Source organism: Nanorana parkeri, unplaced genomic scaffold (genome assembly GCF_000935625.1).
Source record: "Nanorana parkeri isolate BGI_ZX_2015 unplaced genomic scaffold, ASM93562v1 scaffold501, whole genome shotgun sequence".
Lineage (NCBI taxonomy): Eukaryota > Metazoa > Chordata > Amphibia > Anura > Dicroglossidae > Nanorana > Nanorana parkeri.
Window position 1 is genome coordinate 128355 of NW_017306769.1, and position 27648 is coordinate 156002.

The window sequence follows — 27648 nt, forward strand, 5'->3', positions numbered from 1 at the left end:
TACTCAGTGCCTGCAGATTATCTCTCTGGTTCAGAAATATCTGACTCTGGTCGTGTCAGTAAACACACAAGCGCAAGCAGGTCTCGCTCATGGGCAAATGTATGTAAAAAGAAATATGAAGTAAAATAAAGATGGTCTTTCAAATCAACCTACATCAGTTAATTGGGTGAATTGCTGGAGGAATTAAATCTATACTAAATCTCTGATTATTGCATGCCTAACTCACACGGAGATTGGTTGCAATTTATGTAAATAATTTAGCCTTGTGTTATGAAATATTGGTATGTCACAAAATATATTTTCCTAGGAAACTGTTGACTGTAGACGACCTGGGCAGATTGGAAACCAAAGTGTTGATCCAAGAGGACGGAAATTTGTGAAACGTTTAGTTGATATACGAGAACTGAATGAACAAGCCAAAGTTATTGATGATCTCAAGTAAGCAACTTTTACAGGAATAGAGTTTTGATTGATCTGGTAAACATATGAATTATCTTGCTGTATCTTTATTTGTATATAATAAATATTTCCACCAGCGCAAAAAATTGATTCTTGGAGTTCTGCACTTATTCCTCAGCTATGGTTATGAATGTTGCATATGTGTAATATGTCCTATGGTATGCACAGGAGATGGGAAATGAGCACAGTGAAGCAAAGGTTGCAGCTTTCAGATAATGGACTTGTCAAAGCTTGTTTTTTCCTTGCTGTATGTAGTTTTATGATGTATACATTTTTTTTACATATACTTGGGTCTCCTATGGGTGTTCTAGTGTGTTCCCACAATCCAAAAACTTAACAGCATATGAAATGCCTTTTTTTGTAAACTGGCCCCAGACCTTGTGGTGTTCTTGCTTTTAATATGGGGCTGTTGTGGGAACATTAGATCATAAGCTCAATAGGGGTAGAGACTGATCTGAATGGTGAAATTGTTCTCTGTAAATTATTATGTTGGTGCTATACATTTATGGCAAATATTTGCACATCACTTGTTATGGCAGTGCTCCAAGGTAAACGTCAGTGTACCCCTCCATATAAGCTGCAGTCCTTATGCTTTTTTTTAATACCCATTGTGCAGCCCCACTGAGAGAAGCATTACTATATCTCAAATGTCATTGTTAGAAGTGAGTTTAGATTTTTGCTGAGCATGTATTCCAAAAGGTGCAAAGCAATAGGAGCTATGCAAAATTATTGTTAGATAGATATGAAACCAGCATATTAGTGAGTACTAAAACTAATAATGGATTGAGATAATATTTAAAATAATGCATTATATTTTGACACATGTTAAAAATAATTAAGAATGCTCTTTTTCTGTAAGAAAACTTGGGGCAAGCGAAGGAACCATAAACCAGGAAATTCAGCGCTATCAGCACTTGGAGTCAGTGGCAGTAAATGACATCCGTAGAGATGTTCGAAAGAAGCTACGCAGATCTAGCATGAGGGTAGGTTGCTGAAGAGGATTTATATGATTTATAATACAATATTACGTTTTCAATGTCAAGCCTTTAACATTTTGGTTTTCTCTCCACAGGCAGCCTCCTTGAAAGATAAATGGGGTCTCGGATACAAACCAAGCTACAATCGTTCCAAGAGTATCACTGCTTCAGGAAGACCACCTTTGAAAAGAACAGAAAGAGCCAGGTATATAACACGTTACACTATCACTCAAGGATTTTATGTATTTATTAAATGTCTTTAACTATGTTAAGAATTAGGTGCTCAGTAGCAGAAGAAATAGGAGAATATAAATCCTGGGCCCAACAACTCACTTGGTTGCCATTTTTCTTTTTCTTTTTTGATATGCATCAAAGGAACAAGTGAGTCATTTTGTGCTTAAGTTTAAAAAATAGACCAAATGATCTATTTTATATATATTTATTCCCTGTTCTTTTTGTATTCATTACCTTTTACACACCATAGTGAACATAATAAAGTATCATAGTGCTTATATTATATTATACCATGAGTGCTTATTTTAAAGTTTTTATGCACAACCGTCTATCATCTCACTGACATTAGTGGATGTGTGCATACTAGTGTTGCAGCTTGTTGTACTTGGCTGTGTGGGTTTAGATCCTGCTAAATGGGAACATCAGCAGTGTTTTGTGTACTTGGTAGTGTTTGTGCAGCGGTGTAGACACAACTACAATAATTTGTTTCATGTAGAAGCAAGATTTCTGCTGCACCTCCAGTAAAATGCATGATTAACCTTTTGTCTAACTAAAACGTTGATATCCACTTGTAATAGGATAAAGCCGTCCTTCATAAATACTCTGTTGACGCTGATAACTTTTTTCTTCTACATAGCATATGTCTGGCTTGTTGTGTATAGAACCCATATTAAATATATAGGTTGATTTGTATCCATACAGATGAGTATCATCCAGTCTTGTTACTTTCTTTACACTGCAGTTGTTTTAATTGTCCCTACACCAGGACAAAGAAATCACATATTTTTGCTTTCCTGTTTAGCTCTAGAGTAGATAGTGAAGAGCTTCCTGAAATCCGTGTTGAAGCTGCTTCTCCTGCAGGTCCAAGAGTGACATTCAACATTCAGGATAGTGTAAGTATTATGCTCAAGCATGATTGGTTCGTTTCATTGGAATCTGGGTTTGTGCTTTTGATGTTGGGTGGTTATGTAACAAAGTTAGCAGTATTTTACTTTACTTTACATATTGTCCATAAAAATGATCCCTGCTTCCCTCAGCCCTCTTTGAAGAATAGTGGGGTCCTATTATCCTCCTCACAAAACTTTTTCAATACCAAAGTCTGATATGCAAAAACAGTAGAGGTTATAGAGTGCTATTGTATTCAAATGGACAAAATGCAATCTTAAGATTACCCTGCGGTGGCAGTGCTGGTGAAATGTGAACACTTGCTTGGTAAAAAACAAGTAATTGCAGGAGGTGGGGTCCCCTCAATGTTAGTACATGGAAGACTTAGAGCCACTTGAACTTGATTATAATGAAATCCTTTTTACAGTACCAGTAATTGCATAAAAGACTGTCCAATTCAAAACCAAGTTTGTTGTCAAAAAGTTTTTATGTTCTGGCAAGTTATTTTGCGTCTGATTATTTTTATTTATTTAATCGATGTTGTAGGAATGTCATTTTAGACTGTTATCATGGATTTTGTTTTCTTGTGCATTTTGAATTACATATTTTATTCACATTTCTGGATAAGATCACCTTAATACTAGTCTTCAAACATTTGACATTTTATACATGATTTCAACGTTATCTTTGTATCACAGCTATTGGTTTATGACTGTTATCTAAAACCAAGTGTTTCTATTTTTTTTTCCTTTTTCAATAAATGAAGTTAAATAAAACAGTTTTAGGGATAAATCGTCAATCTCGCAGTTCTTGGGAGGAAGGGTACTTCAAGGTATTTGTAAATTAAAAAAACTCTCAATTCCACACTAACTTCATTGAAATGTTAATTACTCTTCCTCTTTACGACATGAAGCTTTAGCAGAATGTGCATCAACTAGTTTTATGTAATGCCGGTGCTAAAACAAAAAAGCAATATTTTATACGTTTTTTTTAGTATCAATGGACAAATTCATCTGTCTCTAAGAACCTCTGAAATATCCATGGTCCTTATTGCAGATACTTTATAGAATTATTCCCAGTCGGTGCAACCAACAGAAATTCTTTATAGAAATGTGTGAAACATGGTGATATAAGAAACACAGCTTTGTGCTTACAAATTAACCCCTTCATAACTGAGGTTTTTTCAGTTTCTGTTCGTTAATGACTAACACACTTTTTACATTTTTGCTGTGTGATTCTTCCATGGCAGTAATATACTTTCTTACTAAGTGCACCCACACATATTATATATTGTTTTTTTAGAGGTCAGATAGGGATATATATTTATATCACATATGTGTGCCTAACACCTCACTTAGATTTAAAAAAAATTAGGAAGAAAAACTTAAAACACTTTTTCCCCAGTTTTTAATATTATTTTTTGGAAAAATAGTACAGCTAAAATAAAAGCATTCAGTTAAATAATGTATTTGTCCTTTATTTGGAAACACCTCACATCCCTAGGATTTCAGAAATGTTTCTGTACTTCTCAGCCTAAAACTTAAAGCTAACATTTTATTTTGTTTCTCTAAAAGCTAATGGTGGTTAGGTGGCATACAATATCACTGTCACTAAGTGACAGTGACATACTTTGAACATCGTCGTCATGAGGCAGTTTAAAAAAAATTAACCCCTTAGGGTGAAAAACAAATCTGCAGCTCAGTTGCAGATTTTCATTGTAAGGGGTTAATTTTTATAATAATCATAGTATAAAAATATATTTATATATATGTATATATTTTTACACCTTTTTTTTTGTCCGTTACATCAAGCAGTCATTGTTAATGGATCTCACTATGACTGCTTGAAAATTTTATTTTTTAAAAATTTTTGGTTATTATTAGGCTGCTCCAAACTTAGGAACAGCCAATAATAATCTTAGTGACACTGACCCTGACATGCTGATCCTGTAACATGTTAGGATCAAATCTCACTAAAGACCTCTGATCATTCTCACAACAATTAGAAGCCTGAAACAATGTTTCAGCATTGAAACATTTTGCTAAATGTTTCTATGTTAAAACATGTAGCAAAAATCTGGCACACATCAGGATTTCCTAATGCCGATTTGTACAGCTGTCAAACAGTTATAGTAAGTGCGGTACACACCGCACTACTATCACTGTCAGACACTAGATCGCTAAAAGCGATCTTGTGTCTATTATAGCTGTATTATTTCCAGCTTTACAGAGCCCCAAATAGCTGCTCACATACAGTGTATACATGAGCAGTCATTTGGGCATTTAGTGGTGGGGACATACAGTGTACGTCTCCCGTCAGTAAGGGAGGTACTGATCGGTGGTAGCTGTGACCAAAGAAACAAAGGGCTCCCTCTGCATTATCTTTTCCCCATCACTGACTTGCCATTTCTTGTTCTACATTGTGTCTTTGTGTGGAGGCAGTCATCTTGTTAGAGGCTGGGTTTTGCCTGATCAAGTCAGAGCTTCCCCCAATGACATGTGATTTGATGACTGGTAGCGGAATAGAAGCAGCAGTCGAGCACATGTCCACAGAATAAATCATGCCAAAGCAGAGAGATCTTTGCATTGCAGGTCTTTCAGGTACTCTGCAGGCATTGCAAGTCTTCCTCTCAAGGAGCACAGTAAGCAGCACAGCAGTGAAATCACCAAATCCTGTGCGCAGTCAGAGGAAGGAGTGCCTTAGATGATATTGAACTTTAGTTATACAGCTATAAAATTGTGGGCACATAAGATATATTTTTACTACTTAGGCAAAATAAATGATCATTTCTAGATGTTTCCTTTAACCCCTTCATGACTGAGCTTGTTTTTGGTTTCTGTTCGTAAATGACTGACACACTTTTGACATTTTTGCTGTGTGATTCTTCCACGTCAGTAATATACTTTCTTACAAAGTGCACCCACACATATTATATATTGTTTTTTAGAGGACAGATAGGGCTATATATTTATATCACATATGTGTGTCTAACGCCTCACTTAGGACAAATACAAATTAAAAAAAGAGGAAAAAACGTAAAAAAAAACTTTTTTTCCCAGTTTTGATTTGTAGTATTTTTTTTTAACAAAACCAGCACAGCTAAAAAAAAAATGCAATACATACATTCATTTATTTGTCCCTTATTTTTAATTTTTTTACACTTTTCACTATTTTTTTTAATTTATTTACACTTTTCACTTTTTTTATACTGACAAATTTTATTTATTTAATTATATCAGGCAGTCATTGTGAATTAATCTCACTATTACTGCTTGATAAATTAATACATTTTTTTTTATTATCAGGCTGCTTCAAACTTCAGAACAGCCGATAATAAGTTAGTGACACTGATCCTGCAGCAGTTCAGGATTCAGCTGTCACTATAGGTTTTCTGATTGTTGCAACAACGATCAGCAAACTGAAACATTCTTCTTCCAGGAATAGATACATTATAGGAATAGACACATTATGTATCTATTCATGAAAGAAAAAAAGAAAAAAAAGCCAGTATAGCTTGAGAGAGATATCTCTCTCGATCTATACGAGCTGTCAGAATGCCGGCAAAAGCCGACATGTGTGTCTGCTTTGCTGTGACTCTCAGACACCCGATATTAAGGTATCGGGTGTCTGAAAAAGGTTAACCCTTTCAGTAATGGATCTCTAGATAGTTAGACATCTATTACTGAAAGGTAACCGCTGATTCTCAGCGGTTAGCAGCCTTCTAGTGCAGCAAATAACTCGTCACGTACAGTGTACGTGACGAGTCATTTGGTCCCTTTGTGGCTGGACGTACAGTGTACGTCTCCCGTCACGAAGGGGTTAAGACAGGTCCACTTTCAAAAGTTATGACCTGCAACCCTGATTAAGGTCATTAAATGGTCACCATATTTCTGTTTGGCTGAAAGATCTGCACTGGAATCCCAAGGAAATGCAAGAAGCCAGTGGTAACCTACCCTACCATTGTCAAACTATAACTGAAGCATTCAATTTTGGAGCACTGGCTCCTTAGAAATTGTCCAGTGATTAGTACAATTGTAGAGCATTAGGTCTGGAACCTGTGTATACAAGGGCACCAGATTTTGTCCATTGATGAGCCAACATATGCATCTAGTTGCCGGTAGTAAAAAGACGTTGCTGTACAATTTGCTACATATATTTGCATGAACAGTTTCCTTCACTAATAAACCTTATTTGATTTTCAGGAAATCTTGGTGTATCAGACTACCATCTGCAGTGCACTTACAGCTGCAGTGCTTGCATTTTTACTATCTCTCGATGGCTGGGTGTCTTCCATATCTTTGTGCGATTATTGATCACAACATTAATCCAACCCATCTCTTTCATTGCTCACAAGCTTATTTATGTCTTCTTTATGGAAATTCTTGGGGTTTTATCACTGCTTTTTTACCAATCTGGCAGAGTTTTTAATTTTCTGTTGATATATGTCATATAACTCTGTTTTGTTGTTTTTCTTTTCCCCTTGAAACAGTTTCCAGAGGAGGTAGATGGTGATCTGTTGTCAGTTACAATTGATGGTCCATCTCATTACTCATCCATTAGTGAAGGTTCACATCCAGTGTTCAGTTCCCCAAACACCCCATCAGTGTTTTCACCTGGCATTCCTTTCCAGACTGAAGAAAAGAGAGAAGACACATCTTCCTCATCCTCTGAGGAGTCTGATAAAGAAGAAGATCATGACAGAGAGAAAATGTATATTTACCGGAAACCTCAGTGAGTATTCCTCTATTGTATTTTAATTTGTGCTCTAAATAAACAGTAATAAAACTTGTTTGTTGTCAAATCTAAAAAGAAAAAAAATGTTTTTTTTCTAATTCTCCAGTTAGCTGCACAAATCACTACACATACAGAGTTGCACATGCAAATATATGTCCATACAAACTGTATATATTCCATAAGTACACTTGTGGTTGGGATACCTTGCAAACCAAAAACATTTCAGAGCCCATTCACACCTATGTGTGCCACACATCTGCATAGGTTAGTCATTGTATTAAGTAGTGTGCATAAAAGGGTGTGAATGAAGCCTCAAAGCCCAAGCGGAGAATGTGGTACTGAACCTGCATGTGTTACCACTCCTGTCCCACTTTCTCCTCCCTGCTTAGGGACACCTTTCTCCTTTACTAGAAATCTGCTGTCAACCCCTTTTATTGACTGGTGAGTACTCCAGTGCTCAAGACTCCTGGCTGACTTGTGATGTCACTACCAGAGTAGAGCTGGAAATCACCAAGTGTAAAAAACTTCCTGGCGCAACTCTGCATGTTAGATGATAATGACATCGCACAGGAATGTCACCCACCTCTGGCGGTCTCCTTTCAAAAGAGCAGTCTTTCTTTGATCGGGAACCCTCCCTTTATTATGACTGTTCTCACAAAAAGCACTTTCCCTCTATAATAGCAATTTATCTCACTGTTTCTCTTTCATCATTCAATTGTAAATATTGGGTTGTATGCTGACGAACACATACAAAACCCTTCACATTACCTGCAGGTCCCCACACACCTTGCCATAATCGTAGGATAATCGTGGGAAATCCTGCGATCGTACGATTATCGTAAGGTGTGTGGAAGCCGTGCAACCTCTACTACTGTAAGGTTGCACGACTTTTAACTTACAAACATGTTCGAAAACCCGCCGAGCATGGTATGATGTTCGGCGGGTGTGTAGCATGTTCGTACGATAAAAGCCGGACGGGCCGGTGTGCGCAAGCGCACACTGCCCGTTCGGCATTGCGGTCATCGGAAGCCCGCCCCTCGAGGGCGTGGCTTGCGATCATCGCAAGTACGATCTGTCTGTCCAAGATAGGCAGATCGTATGTTTTTTATGGTTGTAAGGTGTGTGCCCAGCCCCAGACTAATGACCAGCCAACATTGATATCTTTTCCTCCCAGATTGATGACCATACTCATCCCTTCCCCCACAGATTGATGTCCATCCATCCACCTGTGCACAACCCCTACCCATCTGATAGACATTCGAGACTAAAGCTGGCCATACACCTATAGATGTTCTATAGATTTATTTCTATCAGCCTATGGTCAGATGGAAAAAGTGCAACAGATTTCTCCATCTACGCTTAACTGTGTGGATAGAGGAATCTCCCACTGGGCCAAGCTTAAGCGACTTGCTAGTCAGCCCCGCTGGCTGTCAAAATACCTGAACAATCTGATTGGATGCAGGCATTGTTCAGGTATTTCGAGAGCCAGGGGGGGCGACTAGCAAGATACTGAAGCTTGGCCCAGTGGGAGATCCCTCCATGCACGCAGTTTAGTGTAGCTGGAGGAATCTGTTGCACTTTTTCCATCTAACCATAGAAAATCTGCAGATAATCTATAGGTGTATGACCAGCTTTACTTTTGCTTTCAAAACTCTCATGAAATAAGTACCTGCAGCTTACCTACCCACTCCCTAGTGATTTAAAAGGTGTAATAAATTCACATATTCATTTTTAATACATAGGCTCAAAGATAGATTTTTTTTCATTACATTCTCAATACATAAATTCCTTTTTCCTACAATTTCCTAATTAAAATCACCCAACATTTATTTCATAAAGTTTATTGTTTTTAATATATGTTGCACCAATGCACCAACACTTGCATGTTTTAAACACTCATTATTTTTCACACATTCATGCATCATACGGAGGGCATTTATGCTTAAATGTTTATATATTCTGTTCATTATTTGATAGCTGTTATATTTGTAAAAATTTGATAAAGGCAACTGATAGGTACTATAAAATGTAATGTCCTTTTGTCATCCTTATAGGCAAAGCAACAGAAAGAAAACTTCTGGATTTGCTGCAGTCCATCAACTTTTCACAGAGCGTTGGCCTAGCACACCATCCAACCGCAATGTATCCAGCACTACCACTGAGAGAAACATAGACTTTGAACTAGATATCAGGGTAGAAATTGACTCCGGTAAATGTGTGCTGCATCCAACAACTCTGCAGCAGGAACATGATGAAATCAGTTTGAGAAGGTAATCTCTGCAGTGCCTGCTTTGCTTGTAGCTTAGGCCCAGTTCACACCTTTCCGTTTTGTCGGGCGTTCAACGCTCTATGAACGCTCTACAAAACGTACAACCATGAAAATCCCATTGTTTTCTATGGGTATGGTTCACACCTTTCCGTATTTCCGCCCGTCTGAACGCCCTACAAAACGGCTGACGCCAAAACAAGTACATGTACTTCTTTAGGCCGTTTTGGAGGGCGTTTTCCATTGGGATACAGCCAAGTAGCTTTCGGAATCGCGCGACAGTCGTGCGATTTTTTTTTACCGCGAACCGCGGTAAAAAAACGTGTGACGGTCGCGCAACAGACGTGCATGCGTAATACGCCTAGGTGTGAACCCAGCCTTAGTGTAGACCAGAAGTAATGTTACAAAGGACCAAATGTATCAGTGCTTCTTCTTCTAATTTTTTTTTTTTTTACAAAGAAACTGACCCATATATATGTTACAATAAAGCTCTAGAGCTTTGCTGCAAGCCTGAATCTTAGTGGGCAAAATCTAAAGTGACATCTTAAAAATGCATTTGAGTGCTGACCCTGTCCTTCTTTCTGGAGGGTGGCAACTTTTGTTTCCCATGGTCCCTGTGTGTGTTGTAAAGTAGACACCGCTCCATGCTCAGGAGCCCTGGAGTGATGCAGATTACATCACTTCTGATCCCATAGCTGTCATTGCCTGTTTCCGGAAGCCCAGCAATAAACTATTGAAGTGCGATCTGCACTTCAATAGCTTATTTAAAGTGGAAAGGTGATAGTAGGGGTCTTTTGGACCCCCAGTATCACCTTAAAGAGTACCTGTCACCACCAAAATGTTATCACATGGGGTGCTTGTAAGCCCCCTATGTGATAGCAATAAAAGTAATGTTAAAAAATAAAAATAACCGTTTAAAAAAATTAAATGAAATAAATGTAAAAATAATAATACAAAATTTACTAAAGTCCCCCACCCCTGCGAGCACATGCGTCTTCATGTATACACACTTCCGGTGCGCCTACGAAAACTATGATCGCGCTGCACATGTTTGGTATCGCCGCGCACGCCCGAGTGAGAGCAATAATGCTGGGGCCAATATTTATGCGTATCTCTAAACTGATGACCTGGGCTTTTATGGCATCGTCTATGGACTTTTGGGGGTATTGAATTTTGTCGCCGTTTCATGGACGCACACAATTTTTTACCTGGACATGTTGCATATCTGTTTAGTCGTTGTAACTTCATCTTTTATATATTGTTTCACAAATTGGTATTTTGTTGTGTTTTGGGGCATTTAAGTGCATTTTTCACAAATTTTGGGGGTTTGATAATAAGTTACAACATAAAAAATTGCAACTGCCGTCATTTTATTCTACAGGGTCTTGGCTTTCAGAAAATATATAATGGGTGGGGGTTTGAAGTAATTTTCAGGCCTAAAATGTGGATTATAACATGGGTGCAAAAAAAAAGGCCTCGGTCATTAAGGGGTTAAAGTCCACATCCTGGTGGGGGTAGCCTTGTGCCATAATGTCCAAGTAAGCATAGCATATTAGCACATTATAGCACACTTATCTTTCAAAGTGACCCTTCCTTTCCCACCCTGCAATGCGCTGTCTGTGAACTCTCTCGTCTCGCCGTTGTTACTGCTGATGTCCTCGCCCTGGCCGCCTTCTGAGACTGGCATCTTCAGCCATCTCGATTGGCTATCCCGAGGTACTGTAACTCCCCTGCATGTTCATGGAAGTTACTTCATCCAGGCACGCAAGGAATGCCGACATTGTACAAAAATTACAACAATGCTGGCAAGCAGAAAATGAGTTCAGACTAATGACCAGCCAACATTGATATAGCTACTTTTGTTCCCTATGGTCCCTGTGTGTGTTGTAAAGTAGCCAGCGCTCCAAGCTCATTCCTGTGATGGACTCATTTGTATTAAGATTGTAGTCCATCACAGGAGTGAGCTTGAAACAGTGGCTACTTTACAACACACACAGGGACCATGGTGAATAAACATAGCCACCCTCCAGAAGGAAGGACAGTGTCAGCATTAATTCAGAAGTGATTTGAGCATCTACAGCTGAGTGATACAAAAATAAGGTCTAGTATTGTTAATAGATAAGGTACTTCGATGCATTTTTAGGATTTAACTCCTGAGTTTAGTGTCACTTTAAGTTCCATTTTAAGGAAAACACATTGGTGCTAGGCCTTGTTTTTGTCATAAAGGTGAGCAAATCATAATGGAATCTCATAGTTTCTCCATACAAAACTCCTTGTTTAAAAACAAATGTCAATTCATAAAGCAAACAAAGTAGATTTAACATTTCATAAATATGGGTTAACTACTTATAATCTATTTTACAGAAAGTACTGTATAATGGGTTTCAGTACGTTTTATTTCAATCATTTTTTAATGTTTACAAACTGATAAACTCTCTGCTTAGGAGTTATGACAGAAGCTCACGTAGTCTTGACCAAGATTCTCCATCTAAGAAGAAAAAATTACAGAACAACTATGCATCTACCACTCATCTATTGGCTGGAAAGAAAGTGCCATCGTCTCTCCAGTCTAAGTCAAGTGACTCCGAAACCACAGTTTTTTATATTCCTGGGGTTGATGTTAAGGTAAGAATAGTCTCAGGTTTATTACTTAACTATGGTATGTAAACACAGACATAAGAATAAATGAATTATTCATGATATTTTTTTGACTGAGGCTTACCTTAATTCTCTCTTGCAATATTGGCCTGTAACAGGTTTTTATTAGTGCCCCTCTGTCACCATTAGTCATTCCTTTGCTTCCCTGCTACCCTGTTAAGCTGTAAGGAACTAATCAAATAAGAACTGTATATTACAACAACAAAAGTGGAAGAAGAGAAGTAAAAACAGTGGTGTTATCAGCAGCAACAAGTAGCATTAATTTGAAAAATGAGGAGTTTTACAAATGTTTAGCATTGCAGCCAGCCCTAATTCTGTGCTTAGACTTTGTACTTTGGCAATGTCAGCTCCTCAAGTCACTGTTCAAACTTGTTTTTCTTTAGTTGCATTACAACTCAAAAACATTGAAAACAGAATCGCCAAATGCTTCAAGAGGATCATCTTTGCCAAGAACTCTTTCAAAAGAATCAAAGTTGTATGGTATGAAAGATACTGCACCATCTCCTTTACCTAGTACTGTCCACAGCAAGACTAATACCTTGTTACCACCCCCACCCCCACCAATCCCCTCAGGTACTTTTCCTTTGACTAATCTATAACTAAAGACCTTTATATTACCTACCTGTACCATGGCTTTGCAATGAATAACATGTATTTTATTTTGTGCTTTTGCAGTGGGCAGAGGTCAAAAGTTGCCAAAAAATTTACATATAATGTCTTTTTTTTCTTTCTCTAAATCTATTGATTGTTTTCAAATGTGTTTTTCACAAGATGCCCATATTGTATTTGCCAGGCCACATGCCCTCAGCGTTGGGAGGGTGCTTTTCCATACCAAAGGGAACAAGGATTTCCTCCCCACAAGTGGGCAGGGGGGCTCATCTGCATCTGGGTACCTCCTTTCATAAAGAGGGCACCCAGATGCCGCTCCCCCCCCCCACTTGTGAATGAGAAAGAGGTAGTTGTACCCCTACTCATTCACTAAAGAGTTAAATAAAAAGTAAATAAACACACCAGACTTTTGAAAAAATCCTTTAACTGAACAAAAAACACAAAAACAGTTTTTGACAATTACTTTATTTAAAACATTTAAAAAAAAAAAAAAATTATCCAACGATCTAATCCAACGTCAATCATCTCGACTCGACCACTCCTGGCAAACTGCACCCGCAGAATGACCAATTTGATAGCTCCCGGCTGAATGTAAACAAATGGGCAGAGCCAGTGGTGATGTCACCACTGGCTCCCCCCATCTGTTTATATTCGTTTCGGGAGCTTTCAGGATGTGTGCGGCAGGATTTTTTTTTTATTTCGGTGAGTCGCCGTTCATCATGATTGTCGCTGGGTTACATCACTGGACAACATGAATGACCCTGGATTGCAGCGTCGGATCATTTTTTTAATTCATTTTTTTAAAGGAATTGCCAAAAACTGTGTTTTTTGTTAAATTAAACGATTTTCCAAAATGTGTTTATTGAGTTTTTATTTAACTCTTTAGTTAATGAGTAGGGGTACAACTATCCCTTAATCATTTACAAGGGTAGGGGGGTGGCACATGGGTGCCCTCTTTATGAAAGGGGGTACCCAGATGCAGATGACCCCCCTTGCCTGTAGACCCCCACAACCACTGGGCCTGGGTTGTGGGGAAGAGGCCCTTGTCTCCATTGGCATGTCCCCCCTGGAAAAGCACCCTCCCAATGCCGTGCATGCAGCCTGGAATGGCGCAGGGGCGGGAGCTCACTCATTCCCCCCCTTTCCTGGCATGCCAGGCCAGTGCCCGGATTAAGGGTCTAGTTGGGAATTTTTAAGGGGATCCCACTTTTTTCTCTCTCCATTTTTGGGCATTGGGGTTTCCCCTTAAAATTCCCACCAGACCTAAAGGGCTGGCATGACCTTTGGGGGGAACCCCCCAAATTTTTTATTTTTTTTAACTAGGTCTCTCCTATTATTCCAACCAGACCTAAAGGGTCTGGTATGGTTTGGGAGGAGGACCCCATGGCTTTTTTTATGTTTACATTACTGTTTTCATTCTGTTCGCTACCTCAAAGGCACGGCAGCATTCGGCTATTCACTCTCTGCTGTTTCGGTCCCTATAAGAATAGGGGTGAACAGCAGCCAGTGAACTGCAGAATGTTCGCCTCAGTAGATTCAGATGTTGGATCGGCTGAGGCGAACGGGTCCTTTCCTTGGGTTTACCGAAGTGTGCTGAGGATGTTCAGCTGAAGTGAAGGGAGCCGAAGACAGCCGATGTACAGCTGAAAATATCTGTACATGGCTGAAGTGAATAGCCAAACAAGCTGTGGCTCCCTTCACTTCGGCTCAGTCATTCACTCGGCTGCCTTCCGCAGCTTAGTGAATAACCCCCTAAGTGTCAGTGATTGGGTCATAACCTGCTGACACTTAAACATTGACCTACTGGGGTTGCCCATAAGGAAAAGCAATTGGAGACACAGACCAAGTGCAGTAAACACAGAGCTGAAATAAAGGTTGAAAGGAAACTTTGCAGTCACAAACGCCCCATGCTAATCCTGTAGATCAGTGGTGGTCAACTTACTTGATATTGGGGGCCTCAAGTGTCATCAAAAAAAGGATCACGCATAATGTTCAGTATATTTAATACAGTATGCAATACAGAAAATAGTCAGAGGCTGAACATACTGCAGAGACTACAGACATCCCACAGGACACAGTCAAAGACATGCTACAGGTGGAAATGTTTTAGATAATGCCTCTTAATAATTTTAATTTTTTGTATAAAGATAGTTTATTTAATTTTACAGCCAAAGGAAAGGGATGTGGTGGAGTGAAAACTGCTAAATTGTATGCTTGGGTAGCACTGCAGTCGTTGCCTGAAGAAATGGTTATAAGTCCAAACCTGCTTGACTTTCTGGAGAAGGCCTTGGAGACCATACCCATAACACCAATAGAACGAAATTACAATGGTAAATTTTGCACTTCAGTAATATATTCTTGTTGTTCAAACAGACAAAACACCTTGGTATATTCAGTGTTAAGACAGCAGACTGAGGTATTAATACTGCCTATATTTTTGGAGTTAAATGTATTTCTTGGTGGTGTTGAGAATCAAATCACTGACAAATACCTCTTAGAGGGGTTTCACACTTTTACACATTTCATATACAGTCAGTATGCATCTCATTCATACAGCTTGGCAGGTTTAAAGTGCAGCCAAATTGGGATAACACCTATTTTATATTTGTTATATGTTCCCATTCACAGCATAATGCTTAAGTGTCCTACCTACCTTCCCCCTCCATGCAATGTTATTGATGAGGCTGTGGGAAGTTGTTTACTCTAATAAACCCTGTCTGTACCGTGCTGGCAGATCTCATTATTAGTTGTAAACTAGATGTTAAGACTGCCTGTCCTAACAAAGGGTTAAAGATTTAGAACCATTGTATGTTATTGAGAAGAAGCTCAGTTAGTCCCTCCTACTTTCAATTTCAAACTTCTCAGGGTAGCCTGAATCTGCACAACGGTCATCACCAAAACAAACTTAAGAAAAGTAAGAAATATAATGTTTGTTTTCGGTATGCTGTGTGGATGGGAACACATAACAAACATATAGTGGGGGTTTTCTCAAATTTGACTGCAAAAGTGGAAATACCATTCAAACATTGCACTGGTGCTCAAAGCTTCATCAGATACTTTAAAATAATATTTGGTTAACTGCATTTGTGACAGTTAGCCGTTTACAATTGTCTTATTTAAAGCAATACATGGTCTTTTTTTTACTGGTACATTACAGGATATAGCTTTGAGCTCAAGAAAAAAAAATTAAGACAAGTTGTTGCATCATTGTAACTAATAAAAGATGTGAAGTAAAAAGGGAAAACCGCACCGTAAAAATAGGATCGCTGTGAGATTTTTTGCTGAGCCTTGCTTAAAATGTCTACATTGGGTGATTGTCAACAGATAGCAGCCCCAAGTCCTCAATTTGTAAATCGACTATACAGACTTGTGTTATAAAATATTTGTGTTGTGTAAATGCTAGAAAGTCTATAAAGCTTTTTCCTGCAGAATTTTGGGTTCTAAGTCACCTTCCTGAGTTTACATTTACATATTTTAATTAGAATACTAAACGAGTAGTAGGTTGCAAACATTATCTTTCATTTTAGTAAGTTAAACGTTCTCTTTTCATGCTCGGCATAGCAGTGGCATGAAATGAATATATATGCTAGAGATGGAGAGAAATGAATGCAAGTTATTGCATATGGTAGAATTCTTTCACTATAAAACATGTAAACAGTATGTACTTTTCATCTCTAAGGTGCCTTTATTGGTGTGCTTTGTGCAAGCATGTACATGTGTGTGTTTCTGATTTATTGCAGCAGTGAGTGCTCAGGATGAAGATATTGGACAATTTGATCTGCAGGATCCATTGGAAGAGTCAACTACCTCATTAGTGTCCTCTTCAACCTCTGCCTATTCCTCCTTCCCAGTAGATGTAGTTGTTTATGTAAGAGTTCAGGTAGGTCTAATATATAAAACATGTATGTTCTAAATGTTCTCATTGTTTGATATTCAGTTCTTTAAATTTACAGAACTTTATGCTTATATTTCTATTTCTATTTTATAGCCATCCCAAATCAAGTTTAGCTGCCTACCAGTTTCACGTGTTGAATGTATGCTGAAGCTGCCTTCTTTAGACTTGGTGTTCTCCTCAAACCGAAGTGATCTTGAGACACTGGGGTTAACCCATCCTTCTGATGCTGGCGTTGGGAATCTCTCCATGCCAAGTGGATCAAAAGCCAACCTAAACAAATCAGGGATGACAGGTGAAACATTTGTCTTGCCTTTTAAGCTGGGTATGCAGTACTTTTGAGATGGTGTAAGGTGTTATAGAAGTGGGTAACTTTTTTAACTTGTAATAGATAAAGAAGCTAAGCCATATTACAAAAACAACCATATAGTTCATATATGCTTTGCTAATTAGTTACATTAACATGTTCTTTGTTTAACCCCATAGTGACCAGTGACATACATAGTCTTTAGCCGCCGACTTCTATTGTAAACCGACTGTCTGCTTTACAATAGAAGTGATTTCTACAGACCAGTAAAGTACCTGCCCGAAACCCCTGCCGTGTTTCCCGGGCTCCGCTGCCCCTCCTGCAGGCCCGAGAACGGCATCTCGGGTCTCGGCGGGAAGCTGGGGAGGAGAGCCGTGAACATCCATTTACTGATCTCCTTCCCATTCTTTGGGACCTGGAGCAATGTGGATTGCATCACTTCCGGTCCCTGAGTTGTCATTGCTGGGCTCCTGAAGCCGAGCAATAAGCTATTGAAGTGTGACCTGCACAGTAATATTAAATAAAATAAATGTAAAAATAATTTTCAAATGTTTAAAGGCCCCCGCGAGAACGCGCATATTCAAGTAAACACACGCCTGGTGCGCCTACGTATGTAAACAACGAACATGCTACACATGTTTGGTAGCGCCTTGCACGCCACCATGAGAGTAAATATTCCAGGACCAATATTTACATGTATCTCTAAATTGATGACCTGTAGGGGCTCTTAAAGTGTTGTCTATGGACTTTTTGGTGTAGTGTATTTTGTCACCGTTTCACATAATCACACAATTTTTAACCTAGGTATGTTGGGTATCTATTTACCCATTGTAACATCTTTTATATTTTACAAAAAAAATGGGTATTATATTGTTTTGGGGCACTAAATTTAACTTAAGTGCATATTTCACTAAATGTTTGCTTTTGATAAAGAGTTGCGCTAATATCGTGCAACATAAAAACTGCTGCCATTTAATTCTACGGGGTCTTGGCTTTCAGGAAATGTATACAATTTTTGAGGGTTTGAAGTAATTTTCAAGCCTTAAATTGTGAATTAAAACACGTGCAAAAAACTAAAAAAAGGCCTTGGCAGCGAAAGGGTCCTTAAGGAAATCTCATCATATCTTGAACTTTTCTTGAATGAAATTAAATTAAAAAAATGAAATGAAAGCCTGCACTGGGTTCACAAAGAATATAGAAGGTAGAGATTAGTACTGAGCACCTTCGTTCTCACCCAGTTAGAGGTTAAAAATCTTTGCGATATTTCCGACAGGAAAGGGAGAATGTGGTAGCAACGTTTCCGCAGACTCGCATAATTCAGTCATGTATTATTAGGCTTGGTCTACCCGAGATAAAAATTATAATTCACTTTCAAAAATTCCAGCTTCAGAAAATGTAATCTTTCATATAGAATACAGCTCTTTCAAAGCAAAGTGGATGCCCACAAACACCAGAGCTAACTGCACAGAGAAACAGGTAGCCAGTACCCATTTTATTTCAGATGTTCATGGGCAGTCTAAAAACATCGGAGCCGTATCCTGTATTTCCTGTGCTTCTCATAGCCCAAATGGGACCTGGAGAGCTCCTCCCTCCACTGTGCTATTTTTAGGGTTTTATAAACCAAAAGCAGCACTTGGTTGTTTTGCCGAGTGCTTTGCAAAACATCTAGTAGGGACATTTAGACTATTTAGTTCCTTTGCAGTCATCTAAGTGAAGGTGCACATCATAGAAGCACTTCTTGTAGGATTCATTGAAGCCGAAATGCATGCAGCTAGAGGAGGTGCTCAAAGTTTCTGAATTATGTTGCTGACAGCTAGATACAGCTGGGGCTCAGCTGGTTTCTGGAATGTTCAAGTTCTCATAGTTAGAAAGACATTTTCTTTTTTTGTCTGGTGGTTCCTGTCCATACAATGGCACACTTGACTGTCTTTATTAAGACCAATATGTTTATGGTAGTAGAAATACGGTCTGAAAGTAATCAAAGGAATCATGATAGTGGTCTTCACCACTTGAACACCCCCTTTGGCTATAAAAGATACGTTTTCATCCTTACACCCTCACATGACTTTGATTTAACACAGTTCATCACTTTACCCAAAATGTTAGCTTCTCAGTGCCTTCATTTAATAGGAGAATTTGTCTTTATTTCTTGCAGGACCATCCCCAGGGCTTGGTAGCCCTCTTGGAAGGACTCGCCACAGCAGTAGCCAATCAGATCTGACCAACTCAAGCAGCAACTCATCAGGCCTGAGTTTCACAGCTTGCATGTCTGATTTCTCTCTTTATGTGTTTCACCCATATGGAGCTGGCAAACAGAAATCTGGAGTCTCTGGTCTTACTCCAGGTTCCAGTGGCTTAGGTATAATAAGTGTATTTACCTATTTTGTCTCAACCGGCTATACCTCTGTGACGATCCGTGCAAGTGCGGCTGGGTATCTGGGATCGCAGCTGCGGAGCTTAGATGGAGACGGTTCAGGAAGAGGGTTCACAGTCACACTTTAGTGTAGTGAGTGCAGTCGGAACCCCTGTCACATCATACACCATCAACTCACTAAGTAGGCAGTTATCTATTATGCAGTTTCTCAACTCCAATTACTTAGCATTGGGGTGTGATACGTTTTGTAGTTTCTCAGTCACTAGTTCCGTTCACTAATGATGGAGGTGTAGTTAGCTCTAGAGTAGGAGTGTATGGTGATCACAGTGTCAGTATGAAGAGAATACGCAGTTGGAACAAGATCACTTATAATCCCCACTCCTGAACTCTCCCATAAGCACCAATTGGGAACAACAGTCCTATGCAGCAGTGGAATCAGTAATACAATGTATTTAGAGAGTACTATGTTTGTTAGCTTCGTCCCTGGTATTATCTTCCACAGAGCACTAATGGGTTACTTGCGGTTTGGTTGGAGGATCAGATGCCACGCTGCCAGGTATGCTAGGCAAAATGTCCAGGTCTCAGAAGCAGAAGGTACCGGGTTCAGGAGTCTCACACTGGTTCTTGGTAGCTTGTCCCCCTAGAGAACTTGCTCGACGTACTACTTTGATAGAACACCGAGCAAGTGGTGAGCCTACCGTTTTGTAGGCAGTGAGCGGTGGCAGGGGGAGGAGCCGGAGACGAGACCCGACCCGAGCGTCTCCTGGTAACGGGATGCCGCGGGGCCGGCCCCGCCACGTCATCACGCCGACTCAGCTGACGAACGGAAGGAGGAGAGGAACGCTGAGTGGACGCCGCCCGTCGCTTGGCAACGGGACGCTGGTGACGGGGCCGGCCCCGCCGTGGTATACTGCTCCGATGCAGCGTAAGTCCCTTACAACCTCATGTACTCTAGTTTGTGATAGTGAGGTATTCGTATTCCTGCACATGCTATAGTATGTTAATACAATTCTGGTTGTAAGCTAGACATATTTATTAAACTTGCACATCCAACTAATAAAGCAACAATTTTTAAATATGCTATGTATTTCAGAGTTAGCAGATTAGGTAAGATAATTGACAGGTTGCACAGTTTATACCGCTGTTATATAGAAATACATTTTGGCTTAAACTAGTATAAAGGGCTGTGTGCACTTTTCTAACATCCCCGTCCCCTCACTTTTACCTGCAGCCGCTCATCTCCTCCACCGCGACCAGGTAGTTACTCAGGTTTCCCTGAACTTCCTGGTTGCAGGGGAGGGTACTGAGGGCAGAGGAGCCGCAGGCTCCTTCTGCCATAGTCAAGCTGTGACTGCAAGGGTGGGGGCGTGGCCGGCCACACGCTGTGTGTCTATGGACGCGCATAGCTAGTTGCAGGCACAGCAGTGACCGTGAACATACGGGTGCCTTCACAGCAGTCGGGTAGCTGATGGAGGCAGCCGTACAGGGGGAGTGGCGCTAGCGATCTGGATACCACTGAGGAATGAGGAAATTTAAAAAAATAATAATAATAGAAAATTTTTTGTATTTTGTAGCAACTCTGGCTCCCATTAAAAAACCTGTAGGTTTAATGTCGCTTTAATAATCACTTGTAGGACATGTGGATGAAGAGCCCACATCAGTGACAGGCCGCAAAGACTCTCTCAGTATCAACTTGGAATTTGTCAAGGTCAGTTTGTCCAGAATGAGACGTTCTGGTGGTAATTCTTTCTTTGAAACCGTGTCTGCTAACAAAGCTGCTAGCAAAATGGATACTACTTTAATAAACATCTCAGGTAATACATTTTATGCCAATATTTTATATTTTACAGCTAACTGCTGTAAGGCTTTGTAATTAAGTTCATTTATGTTTTTCCTTCATTTAGCTGTCTGTGATATCGGCTCGGCCTCTTTCAAGTATGACATGCGTCGGCTTAGTGAAATTTTAGCATTTCCAAGGGCGTGGTATAGAAGAAGCATCGCTAGACGTCTCTTTCTTGGTGATCAGACTATAAATGTGCCTGGTAAGTTGCCCTGTTAATACGTAGCTCTGGATACTATGTAAACTTTTATAATCCTTATGTGATGATGGGAAATAATGGTCTCTATCATTCACTGAGGGACACAGCTTTAAGGATAATAGACAACAATGGCTATACTGCCGCCAGCAGAAATGGACACTAGGCACAGACTGAAAGGCAGTCCTCTAGAAGTTAAAACCCCTGATGCCTCACACCTGCTCAGTTACACTTAGTGTTCATAGAAGAATGGATGTTCCCTTCCTCTTTGCTATTGTTTTCTACTATCAACACCTACTGGTTGCTTTAATTAATATCCTGTTTTATTCCTGTATTGTACTGTTGCCCAATGTGTGCCTTGCTTATAGGTGGAACCTGGGAAGATGTGGTTTCTGCACTTTTACAGCTTTGGTCTCATCTGCCACACATGCATTCATAGTATGTAACGTGATAATACTGTAACATCAGCAGAGCAATGGTTAATCTTTACTGTGTTCAACTTTTACTAATGTGCCAGCTACTTCCTGTTTGTATTGCTCATCACTATGTTCTGTTATCTGCACTTAAGTCCAGCTTCTAGCAAAGACACTGTTCTGGTGTTCCCTGGAGCTGATTGATGAAACACATGGTCACAGTATCATTGCTGCTAAAGATAATCCCTGGTGCACTAAATCTAGGCTCAGGTCTGTGGTATTCCTAGGGGGGTTTTTTTGTTGTTTTTTAATGGTATTCACCCCTTTTGGTCATAGGCTGTGTATAACCCTTTATCTGGACCTAATGTGAATTTTGTCCAAGGCTGAGTTTGGCACGGGAATACATTGTGCCTTTTTGCACTTGTTACAAATCCCAGTCAAACCGCCTGCATCAGCAGCACGTTCTGAAACTTCTTTTTCTTTCTTGGGTGTTTATTCCTCAGGTGAAGTTTTTTCATCTGTCAGGCAAGGTTTTCTTACTCCGTTGGTGGATCCCCCTGATTGTAGGAGGAGAGCCCACTAGCTTAATTTCAGTCAGCAGTTGTCTCACTAAAACAGAAACCATATGTTTCTTTTCTAATTGATGTTGTGAATCCCACTTTCATATTCAAGGATTCCACTGTTACTTTTTCTACCGTGGACTGGGATCAGTTCTCATAGAGCTAAACATTCCACCAAGGTGTTTCCTCATCACCCCTTATTCAGATTATTTTATCAACTACTTGTATTAACACTGAACTTTTTGATTGTGTTGACCATATGATCGTCATATTAAACTTTATGTGCGACGCGGCGCTGACTTTTAGCCAAGGTATGTCTTAGGTAACCATTTCTTCTTTTCAGATCAGCAGGGCGCTCTGGTGATAGTTGGTGGAGGAACAGTGAAAGAAGGCCTTGTTGTGTCTACCTTAATGGAAGACCATCTTTTGGCTCTTTGCTTGGTAAAATCTAGAAGGTCACAACAGGAGATAGGAGTTACACAAAAATAATGATCAAGAGCAGGTCATCATTTTCCTATCCTGTATCCTTTTTATCTTTTAAGGGATTGTTGGATCATTTGGTTATCAATCCCATTACACATACCTATTCACAGATCTAAAACCCAAGGCGGCATTTGTCCGATTCTACATTTAAAGCATCTCAATGCCGTTGGACATTCTCAAAAGTTTTCAATGGAATGTATTTGGTCTGTTATTGCTTCCCTTTATTGTGGAGACTTCTTAGCATCCAACAACAGAAAGCAAGTGTATTTATACATTCTTTCCAGGTCACTAGTGATATCTTCCCTTTACAGTTGACGACAACCACTCAGTTTGTGGCCCTTCCCTTCAGCCTGTGGTCTTTACACCGGTTCTGAGTCTTCTTTGCTTCAGAGGTATTCCAGATATCTGGATGATCTGCTGCTGTGCAAACAGACCTTTTTGGCATTGGATTCCAATGTGTCAATTGTGATGCAGATCCTAGAGGATTTCCTGAACTTTGAAACGTCATCTCTGATTCTGTCACATTGCTAAGAGTACTTTGGCCTTCTCCTGGATACCATTCAAGCCAAGTCTTTCTACCACAGGAAAAGATGATAGAGTCAGGTTTGGCAACTTTAAACTAGAAGCTTGTTTCTACAGAGTTGCATGTGATCACTTGGAATGATGGTATCCACCTTTGAAGTGATTCTGTTTGCTTAATCCCACTCCATAACCTTACAGTGGAACATCCTCATGGTGTGTAACCAGTCCAGTCTTTATCTGGACAAGATTAGCTGGTTACTGCCTCAATTCAAGTTGTCTATCATGCTGGCCTCTGCTTTTTTAATGGAGGGTTTTTTCTTCCCTTACGTTGGAAGACTGTCATAACGGATGCCAGCCTTCTGGGTTGGAGTGGAGTTCTGGGCAATCTGTCTATTCAGATCTGGTCTATGGAGAGATCCATACTTTCTGGAATGTCCTTGGCGAGTGTGGTACGCTGAACTTGTTTATTTATTAGCCTCTACCAGTGGCGTTACTAGTGACCTCAGGGCCCCGCTGCAAGAATCCATGAACCATTGAACTGCTTGCTAACTCTGAGCTGGTGTGAGGTGGGAGAGGTTATAGCCTCTAGGGGACTTGGCTACAGTTTCTATGTTCCTTATGTGCACTTCTCCTATAGGCGGTAGTATACCCTTGCTTGCTTTTCCATTAAGCTGTGTCTCTCAATGGACTCCAAGAAAAAAGATTTGACTATGTATACAAAAATACAATTTTTCTTTGTTAAGAGCTTTCATCACTCTACATTAAGGTAATAAGGAAATTGTTCTTTGAGAAAGAGATCACAAATACTAGTCTTAATTCTCAAAGCTAAAACACATGGATAAGCATTCAAAAGTGACAGTTATTTTAAGATGTGTCAAATATTTGCAGTCACCTGGCTAAAATAGAGACATGCGGTAGGGATAAAAGTTGGCCAAATATTAAAATGTATGTTATGAAGCCACTCACTTACTGCTGTGCTAAGTTTTTAAAAACTTTTTGATGCTAGCTAATAACTGGATTTTAATTAATTCTGCTTTCATTAGCCTCTGGACCTGGGACTCCTGATTCAGTTGAAGGAGTGAATCAGCATATCTCCCCTGAATCTTCTCGTAAAGCATATTGCAGGACCTGGGAGCAGCCCAGTCAGTCGGCCTCCTTCACTCACATGGCACAGTCGCCCAATGTTTTCAGTGACCACGCTACAAACAACAGCATGTCTCCTGGAATAGCATCACACTCCTTAAAATCACCTGCTGTAACCAGATCTAGAAGTGTCTCAGACTCCTCTGTGCCACGCAGAGGTTTGTACTTTTATTGTAGTTAATTGTTTTTTTTAAACACATTTGTACATAACTGTAGGCAATTCTTTTGCTTCATTGATGATTAATTGCTGTGGGCTTTTTTTGTATATTTTAATTGCTTTTGGAACTTCCTTACCTTAAAAGTCTAATAGTGCGCACCAAGTATTAAAGTGTATGTACACTCTAACAATGAACGTTTCTTATTTGCTCTTTTGATCTGTTAGATATACCATTAAAAGTATAAAGTAAGTGTTGTCACCCTAGGAAGGCATCACCAAGTGAAATAAAGGAAAAAGAACACTAATACAGTCACAAGAACTATGGTCTATAAAACTGCAATATGTGTGTATGTGTATATATATATATATATATGTCAATTGATACAATGAGCAGTGGTCCATAAAGAAACCAGCAGCTCATTGAGTTGCTGCTGTGTTGATGGGTCCCTCAGGGTCCGAGGCAGACCCTTAACAGCAGATTATGGGGAAACAGTCCTGTGATCACAGTGAGAGCTGATCACTGATCGTAGAGCTGTGACAGTCACACAGCCGGCAGCTGATCACTGTTTTGTAAACCGCTAACATGCTGTGTTACAAAAGTGATACAAAGTATCTCTGTGGAGAATACTGTATTCTTCTCAGAAATACTAAGTATCAAAGCCCTTGTAAATAAAAAAAAAAAATGGTTAATGTCCCCTAGTTGGAATTTTTTTTTACTTTTAACAATAAAAAAAATACGTTTTTAACATTTTTATACATTGAAAAAAGTATTTAAAAAATGTGTTTAATAAAATAATTATAAGAAAATATAGTGCCAAGGAGGCTATTAAAGATAAACATACCACATTCTTAAATTGTTCCACGCTAAAATTGTATTTAATTCCTTATAGGTCACAAAGTACAACTCCCAAAATAGACTAAAATCCCAGACATATGATATACCCTATAAATCCTATAAATCAGGACAAATAAAATAATTTATTCTGAATTACTTTCTGTTAGTGACACTAATTATCTACACATTATTTTTTTTATTGCCACAGCTGTGAAAAATTTGTTGGTTTTTTTTCCATTTTGTTTTTGGATTTTTTATTTAAAAAAATAAGACTTTATATGTGCATATGTCCCATCAAATTAAAGCCCATTTTGTTCTTTAAACAATGGTATATATGTGTAGGTGTAATGCATGATGAAGATGGATATTACGGTTAAACACATAGCAAAAATGGCAAAATTGCTCCGGACCCCAGAAGCAAAAACATTTTCTGAGGCTGTGTCACTAAGGGGTTAAATATAATATACACCAATGACAGGTTTTCTCTTGTTCTCAAATGTCTGTTGCTTTAAACAGTAATTTCATTGTGTGTTCTCATACTGGTGAACTTACATCCAACATTAGTTTGTGCATCAAATCTAAGAAAGAGACGGAGACTCACTGAATTGAAAGAGACGGAGAAACACACGGGGAAGGGGTGGGTTGCATTGCAACCCGTCAGCTTATATCTCTAATTTTCAAATCTTAACTGAGCAAACGGAAGAGAGATGCTGATTGGTTGCCATGGGCAGCTGCTCCAAATTGTGTCTGCTCCAGTTTGATAAATTCCCCCCGAGCTATCTAATGCACCTAGAGGCATAAACACAGCATCTAGCCTGACAGATTTTCCTCTGCATACAGAGGACAAAAATGCAAGTATTAAGTGTGAATGAATCCTAAATGTGTGTTTTCTCTTTTTCAGATTCTGTGACCAAGACTTCAACACCATCTTTCAGTAAAGCTGCTAAACCATCCAGCCAGCAGGGGTCACCTTGGGAAACTCTGGTTGTGTTTGCAATTAATCTGAAGCAGCTGAATGTTCAAATGAATATGAGCAATGTAATGGGAAATACAACGTAGGTTCAAACGCTTCCTTGTATGCATCTCAATTTGCTTCTAATTTTGTTCCTAAAGGTATCAGACTAAACAGGAAGTGGGGGGAACCCCCTCCCTTTGCTTTCTTTTCTAATGGTGGAAGACAGAACAGAAAGAGGAAATCCCTCTACTGGGACACCGGCAGTAATTAAAATACATTTTTTAGTAGGGTGAAGTTTAGAGCTCCTTTAAGGACTTAAAAAAGAACACCAGGATTTATTAAAATTAACCCTGGCAAATGGGCTACCACTGCCCTGCAAGGGTTAAATGCTTGGAGCGGAAATAAAAAAGATATATTCACCTGATCCTCGGTCCTGTGGCACCAGACACACAACAGTCTCTTCAGATTTGTGCATTCTTTTAGAGCAATCCAAAACCAACTTATTATTTTATATTTAATAACCCTGGACGGGCAGCGCATAGAAAAAGATAGTTACACAAAGTTACAAAAATAAGATGCTACAAGGTGAGACACATACAAGCAAACAGTATGAAAATAAAACTTACAGAGATTATGCTTAATCCTGCTTCCGGGGGTTGGATAGAAAAACGTAGACACACTCCCATGTGTGAATGGACCCCTTGAATGTGACAATTTTTCCATTATTATACTATGGAGATCAAGACCAGTTCCCACCCCCTGAGATCAGCCAATCAGATGGAAGGGGGCTGGAGAGGGAATTTAACACCTGGGTTATTTTTCTATTCAACACCTTGGAACCCTCATAACTGTTTGCAGTTATGGACTATGGATCCGAAAGTGATGACTCTGGTTCCAGCTATTGTTCTGCTATCCGCAGAGTCCAAACTCCGGCACTCTGCAGCTAACAGAACCAGAAATACCTTAAAGAGACCCAATTATCAGAATTCTGCCATACTGTATGGTAAACCTCTAATGTCTGGTATCAAGCCCTTGTGCCACCATTCTTTCCCTGTAGGTTCTACGATCATATCATGTATGGGAAAGGAGTTATGAGATATGACCTTTTTTTAAGCATTTTGAACATTGAAATACACACAAGGTGAGGTG

At 39.5% G+C, this 27648-nt stretch overlaps 1 protein-coding gene across 1 annotated transcript in view; it reads left to right on the top strand.

Moving 5' to 3' along the window:
* The window catches only part of KIAA1109 (KIAA1109 ortholog), a gene marked incomplete at its 5' end in the record, with an annotated part of 180806 nt that overhangs the window by 127096 nt on the left and 26062 nt on the right, over nt 1–27648 (top strand). Inside the window, 16 exons of the mRNA XM_018561118.1 lie at nt 308–438; nt 1319–1442; nt 1532–1641; nt 2473–2563; nt 7045–7286; nt 9344–9559; nt 12000–12180; nt 12597–12786; nt 14991–15152; nt 16563–16702; nt 16811–17009; nt 19177–19380; nt 21030–21209; nt 21300–21437; nt 24453–24710; nt 26446–26599. Coding sequence (XP_018416620.1) covers nt 308–438; nt 1319–1442; nt 1532–1641; nt 2473–2563; nt 7045–7286; nt 9344–9559; nt 12000–12180; nt 12597–12786; nt 14991–15152; nt 16563–16702; nt 16811–17009; nt 19177–19380; nt 21030–21209; nt 21300–21437; nt 24453–24710; nt 26446–26599 — 2720 coding nt within the window. The remainder of the gene's footprint in view (nt 1–307; nt 439–1318; nt 1443–1531; nt 1642–2472; nt 2564–7044; nt 7287–9343; nt 9560–11999; nt 12181–12596; nt 12787–14990; nt 15153–16562; nt 16703–16810; nt 17010–19176; nt 19381–21029; nt 21210–21299; nt 21438–24452; nt 24711–26445; nt 26600–27648) is intronic.